Below are 12,557 nucleotides of genomic sequence, written 5' to 3'. Positions count from 1 at the left end.
CCTGACCCCCATTCCATGCTGAAGCTCCGTTCCGGGTACTCTCTACTAACCAGCCAAATCCGGGTTCCCGGTCTGGCCAGCAGAGCTTGGTTGGAGGGAGCTGGGAAAGCTCAGTCGGGGCTGGCCAGGGGAGGAGAGTATCCAGTGGGGCATGGAACTGGCCTCTGCTAAGACACAGTTTACCCCATCCTTGCTGGGGGGGAGGTCTGCACTCTGTCCTTGTCTTCATCCCGCACTCAGTAGGTCAGCAGTGGGGACTTTTTACTTCCCTTCTCCAGGAATCCTTTAGACATGTCTGTGGCAGAAGCGGTGCAGCCTTTTTATGGGGCATCAGAGCAGCCCCGGGGGCAATTGCCCCCCTGCCCCCTGGCCCAGTCCTCCCCTGCAGCAGACTCCAGTAACTGACTAAACCCCTCCTCTGGTCCTCCTCCAGACCCTGCACTTTCTGCTTCCCAGCTTCGCCCCCACTTTCTTCCCAGCAGCAGCACAAGTTAAGAGGGTTGTTAGAGAGGTTGGGGGGGCTCTTAACTTCTGATGGTGGGGGGCTCTTGGTATCTAAACTAAGGGGGGTGGGGTACTCTGGACATCTAGTCTTCCAGATAAAACTGGCTCTTTGAGGACGACCATACTGCTGATGCGGCCCGTGAAAAATTGAACGTGACACGCCTGGTATAAGGGATGTGAGAAGACTGATTCCAGCTCAAATTCAGATATTTTCTGAACATGCATTTACAAAAATACATTTAATGATTTATTCATAAATACAGAGCCGCATTTATTTGTATCTTCCCGGAGTTCGGATGTGATGTTCCAATTATCTTTTTTTCAGTGCCGCAAATTGGCTGAGGCCACCAACTGTGACAAAGAAGAATCGCACCCCTCGCTATCTGACTCCAACCTACTGGCACAACAACCGCAGCAAGGTCCTCTTCATGTGTGCCTACTGCTGTGTCAACATCCTGCTCTTCACCCTGAACGCGGTCAACCATTCCTTTCTCGGAGGATGGGTCATGGTGGCCAAGGGTTGTGGTCAATGTCTGAACTTCAACTACGCCTTTATTGTGGTAAGTGGCTGCTGACCATGGATTTCACTATGACCACAAACACCTAAACCCTCAAAAACGGAAATCTGCTCAACTTCTAAATATACTTTAGTCCATATTTTTTAATAGAAGGACATGGTTTCCCTACCAATTTTGGATTTCCGAGCTTGAATTCCCACCTGCTTTCATAGCTGAATTCACTTGGAACCCACAGTGGTTCCCTGGTTCTCCCATTTTCCTGGGGAGCCCAGGACCCCAGCAAACGGTCATTCCTCAGGTACTACAGCCAAGGGAGCAGCTAATCAAGCATGATCTATGCTGGATATCTGCTCAACTTCTAAATATAATTTAGTCCATATTTTTTAATAGAAGGACATGGTTTCCATACCAATTTTGGATTTCCGAGTTTGAATTCCCACCTGCTTTCATAGCTGAATGCACTTAGAACCCACAAAGGATTCCCTGGTTCTCCCATTTTCCTGGGGAGCCCAGGACCCCAGCAAACTGGCCATTCCTCGGGTACTACAGCCAAGGGAGCAGCTAAGCAAGCATGATCTGTGCTTGAGTAACTGCAATGTAAGACAGGGGAAACATTGGAAGTCTGACAGGCTCCCTAATGTCTCCATAAAGAGGACCTGACACCTGCCCAATGATGTAACATGTGGGGGCTTATTAGCCGCCTTGTTATAATAAAAAAAAAAAAGGTAAATAAAGGAAAAAAATTGTATAAAATAAATGAAAATAATAATTTAATAAAAATTAAGCACCCCTGTCTCTCCCATACACACCCTAATTCAAACACACACGTATGTAAGCTTAAATTGCGCCACACATGTAAGGTATAGCTGTAAATTACAGAGTGAGTACAATAATTCTAGGGCCATATTTCCCTACCAATTTTAGATTTCTGAGATTGAACTCCCACCTGCTTTCATAGCTGAATGCACTTGCAACCCACAGTGGTTCCCTGGCTCTCCCATTTTCCTGGGGAGCCCAGGACCCCAGCAAACGATGATTCCTCAGGTACTACAGTCAAGAGAGCAGCTAATAAAGCATGATCTATGCTTCATTAACTACAGTGGAGACATTGGGAGTCTGACAGACTCCCTGATGTCATCCTAAAGAGGACCGTCACCTGACACCTGCCCCATGATATCACTTGTGGGGCTTATTAGCCTTCTTGTGATAATAAATAAAGGTAAATAAAAAAAAAGTAAATAAATAAATAATTGTATAAAATAAATGAAATTAATAATAAGAAAAAATTAAAGCACCCCCTGCCACTCCCATACACACCCTAATTCAAATGCACACGTATGTAAGCTTAAATTGCGTCACACATGTAAGGTATAGCTGCAAATCTCTGACTGAGTGCAATAATTCTAGGGCCATGTTTCCCTACCAATTTTAGATTTCAGAGTTTGAACTCCCATCTGCTTTCATAGCTGAATGCACTTGGAACCCGCAGTGGTTCTCTGACTCTCCCATTTTCCCGGGGAGCCCAGGACCCCAGTAAACGGCCATTCCTCTGCTACTACAGCCAAGGGAGCAGCTACTCAAGCACGATCTGTGCTCGATTTATTGCAGTGGAGGGCAGGGGAGACATTGGGAGTCTGACAGACTTCCTGATGTCTCCCTAAAGAGGACCTGACACCTTCCCAGTGATATCTTATATGGGGCTTATTAGCCTTCTTGTGATAGCAATAAAGTTAAATAAAGAAAAAAAATTGTACAAAATAAATAAAAATAATTAAGAAAAAATTAAAGCACCCCCCCCCCCCCCGTCACTCTTATAACACACCCTAATTCAAATGCACACGTATGTAAGCTTCAATTGCACCACACATGTAAGGTATAGCCACAAATGTCGGAGTGAGAGCAATAATTCTTGGTTAGCTGTACAATGATTAACTGTAAGTGCTTTTAAAGTATTACTTATAGAGAATTTTGGTATTTTTTTGCAATTTTTTTGAAACATACCCAATTTTAAACAAGACATGTCGAGTATCTATTTACTTGATGCAACCTCATCTTTTATATTTTACCAAAAATTAGGTATAATCTTGCATTTGTTTGCACTAACATTCATTTTAGTGTAATTTATTCCTGAAAATATGCATTTGATAAATAGCTGTGCAGATATTATGCAACATGAAAAATTTGCAGCTACCACTGTTTTATTCTTCAGGGTGTCTGCTTTCAGAAAATATATAATTATTCAAGAGGTTTAGAGTAATTGGTAGCAAACAAAAAACTGTTTATAACCACTTTCAGACTGTAGGACATCCATGTCCTTTGGTTGAAGTGGTTATACCGTGATTATGCTTGCAAGCAGCGTCAGGCTTCATCCTGGTATCTTTTTTCTTTTTCTTCAGCAAGTGATTCCCTTTTATGTAAAAGCCAACTTAGCGGCTAATAAGCCTCTGGATTGCTTTTACAGGCAGGGGGAAGGGGACTTCCCCCCCTTCTCTTCTGCTGCTCTCTGTCACCTCTCTGGGTTCTCCCATATGATTGGGTAGCTCGGTATGCGATCCAGCACTTCCATCGGGTTGCCACAGAGCCGGCCATGGACCAGATGGTCCCTGGCCATCTCTATGGTCCTGGGAGGCTGGAAGCGACGTCATAATGTCACTTTCAGTTCTGGCAGATGTTTTTTTTTTTTTTCTAGGAAACAGAGGTCAATGATTGTGTATTTTTGATCTCATGGTTTCCAGGGTAGAGGAGAGATTTGGGGTCTTCTAGACCCCAGATGTCTTCATAAAAAGGACCTTTCATCCCTTATTTCTTTCACAAGCAATGTTTAAATTTAAAAAAAAAAAAATAAAAAATAAAGGGACAGTGTAAAGAAAAAAATAAAATAAAGTAAAATAAAAAAATAATTAAATCCTTTATTTTTAAAGCACCCCGTCCCCTCGTGCTCATGCGCAGAAGCGAACGCATACCTAGTTCGCTCCCACATATGTAAAGGGTGTTGGAACCACACATGTGAGGTATCGCTGCGAAAGTTAGAGCGAGAGCAATAATTCTCCACTGTAACTCTAAACTAGTAACCTGTAAAAAAATTTTAAATTGTCCCCTATGGAGATTTTTAAATATCATAGTTTGTCGCCATTCCATGTGCGAGCGCAATTTTTAAAGTGTGACATGTTTTGTATCTATTTACTTGGCAGAACATCATCTTTTATATTTGACCAATTATTTATTGTGTTTTTATGCATTAAAATTCATTAAAGTGTATTTTTTAAAAAGAAATTGCACACAGTATCTCACAAAAGTAAGTACAATCCTCACATTTTTGTAAATATTTTATTCTATCTTTTCATGTGACAACACTGAAGAAATGACACTTTGCTACAATGTAAAGTAGTGAGTGTACAGCTTGTATAACAGTGTAAATTTGCTGTCCCCTCAAAATAACTCAACACACAGCCATTAATGTCTAAACCGCTGGCAACCAATGTAAGTACACCCCTAAGTAAAAATGTCCAAATTGCGCCCAATTAGCTATTTTCGTTCCCCGGTGTCATGTGACTCGTTAGTGTTACAAGGTCTCAGGTGTGATTGGGGAGCAGGTGTGATAAATTTGGTGTTATCGCTCTCACTCTCTCATACTGGTCACTGGAAGTTCAACATGGCACCTCATGGCAAAGAACTCTCTGAGGATCTGAAAAAAAATTGTTGCTCTACATAAAGATGGCCTAGGCCCCGGGTCCTCAATAGGCGGACTCCGGGCCGCGTCCGGACCCAGGCGCGCTTAGCTCTGGACCGCGGCGGTCTGTCTGTGCTGAAGCTGCTGCCTATTCCTTTTCACCCAACCGCCGCCCTGCCCGTCGCCCAGCATTCACAGCGGAGGAGGAACTTATTCCTCCTCGCGCCTAAGCACCCCCGCCGCGCTGCATTCCGGGAGTTGTAGTCTGTGGACACTGAGCTGAGGGAAGCCGGGCTTCGGCGGCAGGTGGTGAAGAGACATCTGCTCGGTGGCTAGGTGCATGGGCGTCTGAGAGCTCATCTCCTTGCCAAGCAGAAAGACCGGGACCTACCACATCGAAGAGGGTCACTCCAAACTCACATCCTGACCATCCCTGCATCCCCGACCGACCACCGATCATGCCACCTTAGAGGAAGGGGGTTTCTTTTCTCTACACTACAGCAACTAGGAAGACAAGTAAGTGCGGGAATGCTTGAATGTAAAATAAATCTATAATTTTATCTATACAGAACTACAGAAATGTTTTTAAAAAGAATAATGTATTTCACCTGCATATCCACTGAAAATATACAGCAAAAAATAGTTTGTACTACTGTAAACCATAAAAATGAAGTCTCACTGCATTTTTAAAGAATTATTTTCATATAATATAATGAAAATAATTCTTTAAAAATGCAGTGAGACTTCATTTTTATGGTTTACAGTAGTACAAACTATTTTTTGCTGTATATTTTCAGTGGATATGCAGGTGAAATACATTAATCTTTTCAAAAACATTTCTGTAGTTCTGTATAGTTAAAATTATAGATTTATTTTACATGCACATATATATTTGTTTTCCATCATTGCCGCCACAATGGCTGAAATTATAAATCAGGCTGACGGGAAGAATAGCTAAAAGACACAAAATTTTGTTTGCAGTCTCTCTCTATCTATGGATCAAACATCATATTTCACATATTGGTTGTGTATTTGTTAGGTCATTTTTTTGTGTATAGTTCAAAAGTTTTGGGGGAATGCCTTTTGTTGTTGGCGTTCTGTATTTGGAATTTGACGGTCAGTTTTCCGGACCTCGGACTGAATGGAAAATTGGTAAGTGGACCTTTCAAGTTTACATTTGAGTACCCCTGGCCTAGGCTATAAGAAGATTGCCAAGACCCTGAAACTGAGCTGCAGCATGGTGGCCAAGACCATACAGCAGTTTAACAGGACAAGTTCCACTCAGAACAGGCCTCGCCATGGTCGACCAAAGAAGTTGAGTGCACATGCTCATTGTCATATTCAAAGGTTGCCTTTGAGAAATAGATGTATGAGTGTTGCCAGCATTGCTGCAGAGGTTGAAGGTGTTGGGGGGTCAGCCTGTCAGTGCTCAGACCATACGCTGCACACTGCATCAAATTGGTCTACATGGCTGTCGTCCCGGAAGGAAGCCTCTTCTAAAGATGATGCACAAGAAAGCCCGCAAACAGTTTGCTGAAGACAAGCAGACTAAGGACATGGATTACTGGAACCATCTCCTGTGGTCTGATGAGACCAGGATAAACTAATTTGGTTCAGATGGTGTCAAGCGTGTGTGATGGCAACCAGGTGAGGAGTACAAAGACAAGTGTGTCTTGCCTACAGTCAAGCATGGTGGTGGGAGTGTCATGGTCTGGGGCTGCATGAGTGCTGCCAGCACTGGGGAGCTACAGTTCATTGAGGGAACCATGAATGCCAACATGTACTGTGACATACTGAAGCAGAGCATGATCCCCTCCCTTCAGAGACTGGGCCGCAAGGCAGTATTCCAACATGATAACGACCCCAAACACACCTCCAAGAGGACCACTGGCTTGCTAAAGAAGCTGAGGGTAAAGGTGATGGACTGGCCAAGCATGTCTCCAGACCTAAACCCTATTGAGCATCTGTGGGGCATCTTCAAACGGAAGGTGGAGGAGCGCAAGGTCTCTAACATCCACCAGCTCTGTGATGTCGTCATGGAGGAGGGGAAGAGGACTCCAGTGACAACCTGTGAAGCTCTGGTGAACTCCATGCCCAAGAGGGTTAAGGCAGTGCTGGAAAATAATGGTGGCCACACAAAATATTGACACTTTGGGCCCAATTTCGACATTGTCACTTAGGGGTGTACTCACTTTTGTTGCCTGCGGTTTAGACATTAATGGCTGTGTGTTGAGTTATTTTGAGGGGACAGCAAATTTACACTGTTATACAAGCTGTACACTCACTACTTTACATTGTAGCAAAGTGTCATTTCTTCAGTGTTGTCACATGAAAAGATATAATAAAATATTTACAAAAATGTGAGGGGTGATACTGTGTATGTGAGATACTGTGTGTGTGTATATATAATGTTTTGGGGCTCTAAGTAATTTTCTAGCAAAAAATAATGATTTTTACTTGTAAACAAAAAGTGCCAGAAAATGTTTTGGTCTGGATATATGAAATGTTAGTTCTTGGATTTAGATACGTTTTGAGAATCACTGTCATCAGACATATAAAGCATTTGCAAGAGCAGATCTAATGGCAGGATTGTGTATTTCTAATACCGATACAACATTTGTATTGACAAGGTTATATATTGTTATTGCCAACAAGCACATCTAAATTTCTGCCTTCAGTTTCTGATGCTCCGCCGCTGTCTGACGTGGCTCCGTGCTACATTTGTTTCGCATTTCCTTCCACTGGACCAGAATATCTTCCTTCATGAACTGGTTGGATATGTGATATTCGTCTTCACCTGGGTCCATACAGCTGCCCATGTGATCAATTTCAGTAAGTGCAAACAACACTAATAATTTGGAAGTATATCCATTATTAGGAAGTATATTTATAATAGACATGTGTGATTTGTTTCATTCCGAATCAAAATTCTGATAAATTCTTTGTTATTACATTAGTTACAATAGTAACGAATTTTAACGAATCCGCAATAAGGCCTCTTTCACACGGCCTTTCTGATCCGGTCTGCCTATCAGTTTTTCAGGCCGATCGGATGCTCCAAGCAGCCCTATAGAGCAGTGGATGTCAGCGATGACATCTCCGCTGACACCCGCTGCTATCGGATCCAATACTGTCCGTGAAATCCGGACGGAATGAAACCTTATTTTTCATTCGTCTGGAGGATCGGATCGGATGAAAACGGACAGGCGGTCCGTTTTCATCCAATCTCCCGTAGAAGAGAGCGGGGATCTGACAGCTTCGTCTCTGCAAAGTAAGCGGAGATAGACCTGTCATCCGCCTGCTCAGCGGGGATTGGCGGATCCTGTTATACCTGAAGGGTTTCACATGTACTGTCACTTTAAGGCTGGCTCCACCCAGGAGTGATGACAAGGGTCAAGGGGCAGAGTGGCCATCTTTAGACACATGTAGAGATGTATTGATATGCAGAGCTGTCCTGTAATGCTGTACAGTGAGTCCTGAATAAACATCCGTTGTTCCAGACCAGAGTCCTGTGTCTCTCACAACACGGAGAATATAACAGTGGCGACGAGGATGGGATTTACAAGGTTACTATCCGTGTGAGAAAGGAAAGGAAGAAAAAAAAACTCTGGATTGTCAGGAATACAAACACCCACAGAGCCCAGCAGGAAAATGTCATTGATCGGGACATTAAGTGAATTTGATGGCGAACAGACAACGTGGATTTCTTGGATTGAAAGATTAGAACAATATTTCTGTGCAAATGCCATCCCAGGCGACAGGCAAGTAGCAGTGTTTCTGACAGTGGTTGGTGCTAGGACATATGACACTCTTAGGGATCTCCTTTTCCCTGAAAAACCAGCAACTAAGACTTTGGCAGAGCTCCTGACACTGTTAGGGAATCACTTCCAGCCTAAACCACTAGAGATTGCAGAAAGATTCAGGTTCTATCAGCGGCAGCAGCAGCCAGGTGAAGATATTAAGGCTTATGTGCTCGCCCTTCGCAGACTAGCCTCAACTTGTTCTTTTGGGGAGTATTTACCAACTGCACTGAGGGATAAGTTTGTCATGGGACTGAATAGTGAGTCTAGCCAAAAGAGACTGTTAACAGAGAAAGACCTTACCCTTACAAAGGCAATTGAGATAGCTTCAGTGATGGAAATGGCTGTGAAAGATACAGAAGCTTTGAACCCCCAGAGCAGAAGGGAAGAGGTTAAAGAGGAAGTTTTCAGAACAGCAGTCAAGCAAACTGCAGCTAACGGTAAATATAGAACCTCACCAACCAGGACGTCAGCTTGCTACCGTTGTGGGAATACAGACCATGATCACAAAGTCTGCCGGTTTAAGGATCAGCTCTGTCATAATTGTGGAAAGGCAGGCCATCTGAAACGAGTCTGCCGTAGTAAGAAGGTGCGAAATAAACAACCTCTGAACCCCAGGACAAAGGCATATATGGTGGGAAGATATCCATCGTCATCGGAATCAGAGGATGAGGAGGTGCTCCACAGATTAGACATACATCATATGCATTCAGCACCCTCAGCAATGACTGTAGAGGTAACCGTGGAAGGAAAGAAACTCAAGATGGATGTAGACACAGGAGCAGCAGTTTCAGTTATCACCCAGAAACAATGGAGAAAACTTCTGATCCGAACAACTGTCCGTCCAACACCAATCAAACTGCAGACATATTCAAAGCAGATACTCCACCCACTGGGGTACGTGAAAGTACAGGTATCCTACAAGGGTCAGACAAAGAGAATGCCATTATATATCCTAGAACATGGGGGACCCCCTCTTTTTGGGAGAGACTGGATTGCTCACTTTGGCATGCCAGACATCGCCATTAACCCCTGCAACACCGTGACCATCCCATCAGGGGATGAAGAGGGATGGGTGAAGTCCCTGAAACAGCGATTCCCGCAAGTCTTTGATAACCATTTGGGAAAAATAAAGCATGACTGCGTGAGACTCAGGCTGAAACCCAATGCCCAGCCTAGGTTCTTCAAAGCTCGGACGGTACCTTTCGCACTCCGAGCAGGTGTGGAAGCTGAACTAAGCCGGCTGGAGGAACAAGGTGTCATCTCAAAGGTAGAGCACAGCGAGTGGGCATCACCAGTTGTACCAGTAAAGAAAGCGAATGGGGACTTACGCATTTGTGGCGATTTCCGCATGGCACTAAATTCTCAACTGGAGATAGACCAGTATCCCCTACCCAGAGTAGATGACATTTTTGCCTCTCTTGCAGGAGGTCAAAAGTTCACCAAGCTTGATCTCAGGCAAGCTTATTTACAGTTTGAGGTCCACCCTTCGTCCCGCAAGTTTCTAACAATCAACACTCACAAGGGACTGTATGAATACAATCGGATGGTGTTTGGGGTAGCCTCCGCCCCAGCCATTTGGCAACGCAAAATGGATGAGATTTTGGCGGACATTCCTTTCACACAGTGCCTGTTAGATGACATGCTCATCACGGGCCTGACGGACCAGGAACACAAGCGTAACGTGGAGCTTGTGTTGGCCAGACTCCAAGAGCAGGGTCTAAAAGTGAACTTAGCGAAATGCCAATTCATGGTACCTAAATTGGAGTTTTGTGGCCACCTTGTGGATGCAGAGGGTATACACACCACGGAAGCCAAAGTTGATGCTTTAGTAAAAGCTCCAGCCCCGACCAACGTCCAGCAGCTGCGATCATACCTGGGCTTGCTGAACTATTACCACAAATTCCTGCCGGATCTAGCACACACTTTGTTTCCATTAAACAAGCTTTTGGAGAAACACTCCAGATGGAACTGGTCGGCTGCATGCCAACGTGCTTTTGAAGTTTCTAAGCGAAAGCTGTTGGCGTCACGCATGCTCGTGCACTATGACCTCCAAAGGCCTCTCACCTTGGCTTGTGATGCCTCACCCTATGGTCTAGGGGCTGTACTATCTCACGTTTTACCAGATGGGTCAGAGAAACCTGTGGCATTCGCCTCCAGGTCCTTGACAAAAGCAGAAAGCAATTACTCTCACATTGACAAAGAGGCTCTGGCGCTCATATGGGCAATTAAGAAGTTTCATCTTTACCTGTATGGTAGGGAATTCACCATACTGACTGATCATAAACCACTCCTTCAGATCTTTAGCCCTGACAAAGGCATCTCCCAGACGACTGCAGCCCGTCTTCAACGCTATGCCCTATTCTTGGGAGCATATAGCTACAAAATCCAGTATCGCAGCCATGATGCCAACGCTAATGCAGACGCCATGTCCCGTCTGACAAGGACATTAACAGACTCTTCTCCACCTGTCAAGAGTTGTCGTTACACTAGCCTGTCCTTTCTGTCTTCCGGGGAAGTAGCAGCCCATACAGCCAAGGATACCTTCCTTAAGACAATACTCTCCTGGGTACGGTACGGTTGGCCTGCAACTGTCACACAGGATTATGAGCCTTACTTCCGTAGGCGTCTGGAATTAACTGTGTCTGGCAACTGTGTTTTATGGGGAGACCGAGTGATCGTTCCACAGACCCTCCGGAGACACATTCTGGAATTGCTACATACTGGTCATCCCGGGGGCACACGTATGAAACAAAAGGCCCGAGGCTATGTGTGGTGGCCAAACCTCGACTCCGATATCACGACATATGTGAATGCGTGTGCTGGATGTGCACAAACTGCGAGAGACCCTCCTCGAGGGTGCGTCCAGCCCTGGACTTGGCCCACGGTTCCCTGGTTTCGCCTACACTTGGACTTTGCAGGCCCGATCAGAGGACACACCTTTTTGATCATTATTGATGCCCATTCAAAGTGGCCTGAGGTCGTTCCTGTTACTCAGCCAACGACTAAGGCGACGATTTCCATACTGTTACATCTCGCTGCTACGTTTGGATACCCCAGAGAAATTGTCACAGACAACGGTGCACAATTCACAAGCCAGGAGTTTCAGGGTTTCCTGACTGCCCACAACATCAAACACAAGTTGACCGCACCTTACCACCCGGCTACAAATGGTCAAGCAGAAAGGTTTGTACAGACCTTCAAACGCTATTTCAAAGCTACTGTGGCTACAAGTAAACAACAGTCCCTGTCACCCCAGCAGCTGGACTCCTTCCTTTCTGCTTACAGAACCACACCACATGCAACCACTGGGAAAACTCCAGCTGAACTTCTTTTGGGTCGGCAGCCATGGACTGTTTTGGATATGCTCCGCCCTCAAACGGTCCAGGAACATGTACGGCAGTCCCAAGACAAGAGGGTCGAACACGACGAGATTCCCCGGTTTACAGCCCAGCAAAAGGTATGGGCCCGATCTTATGGCGCTTCCAACACTCGTTGGCTTCCTGCTATCGTCGCAGAGACTTTGGGACCCAAAATGTATCGGGTCTGCCTGGAAGATGGTTCCATTTGCAGAAGGCATGTGGACCAATTGCGTTCTCGTTCTCAGCTGCCCGAATCCCTGACATCGGCTGCACCTCCAGTGTCTCAAGGATCTGCTCCTACCGGATCAGGAGGCATTGAGACTGATGCTTGGGGAGACTCTGAACTTTTGAACTCAGCTCCAACAGAGCCCTCCAGCCCTGGTCCAGAGGTCTGCTCACCCTCTGAGCTAGGGAATCCCCTCTTGGCCCCGCCGGTGTCCATTCCGGCCAGCCCTGCTTCCTCCAGCCCCGAGTCGCTGGGTGCCCGTCCTCAACGACACTGTCGCCCTCCTGACCGGTTTCAAATGCAAGACCGGTTACGAGACTTTCGACGGGCCCGCCGAAAGTGATCCGCTGCCATTTTCCCCCCGGAGCTTCCCTGGAAGTTGTTCTCACATCCGGACGTGGAAGAAACCATGTAAATCTCCTGAGTTGGAGGACTGTATTGGACAATTATGAGTTACTGTTTTATGCCTGTTCTCGT

General features: G+C 45.4%; 1 protein-coding gene across 1 annotated transcript in view; it reads left to right on the top strand.

The window, feature by feature from the left end:
• Positions 1 to 12,557, top strand: part of LOC309552209 (NADPH oxidase 5-like) — a 79,089-nt gene that overhangs the window by 26,186 nt on the left and 40,346 nt on the right. Inside the window, exons 5-6 of the mRNA XM_082253045.1 lie at positions 830 to 1,064; positions 7,371 to 7,524. Of these exons, the coding sequence (XP_082109171.1) occupies positions 830 to 1,064; positions 7,371 to 7,524 (389 nt within the window). The remainder of the gene's footprint in view (positions 1 to 829; positions 1,065 to 7,370; positions 7,525 to 12,557) is intronic.

The sequence above is a fragment of the Pelophylax lessonae genome (assembly GCF_965119305.1).
Source record: "Pelophylax lessonae genome assembly, chromosome: 4".
In the NCBI taxonomy this organism is placed as follows: Eukaryota; Metazoa; Chordata; class Amphibia; order Anura; family Ranidae; genus Pelophylax; species Pelophylax lessonae.
This window is presented reverse-complemented; position numbering and strand designations above follow the sequence as displayed.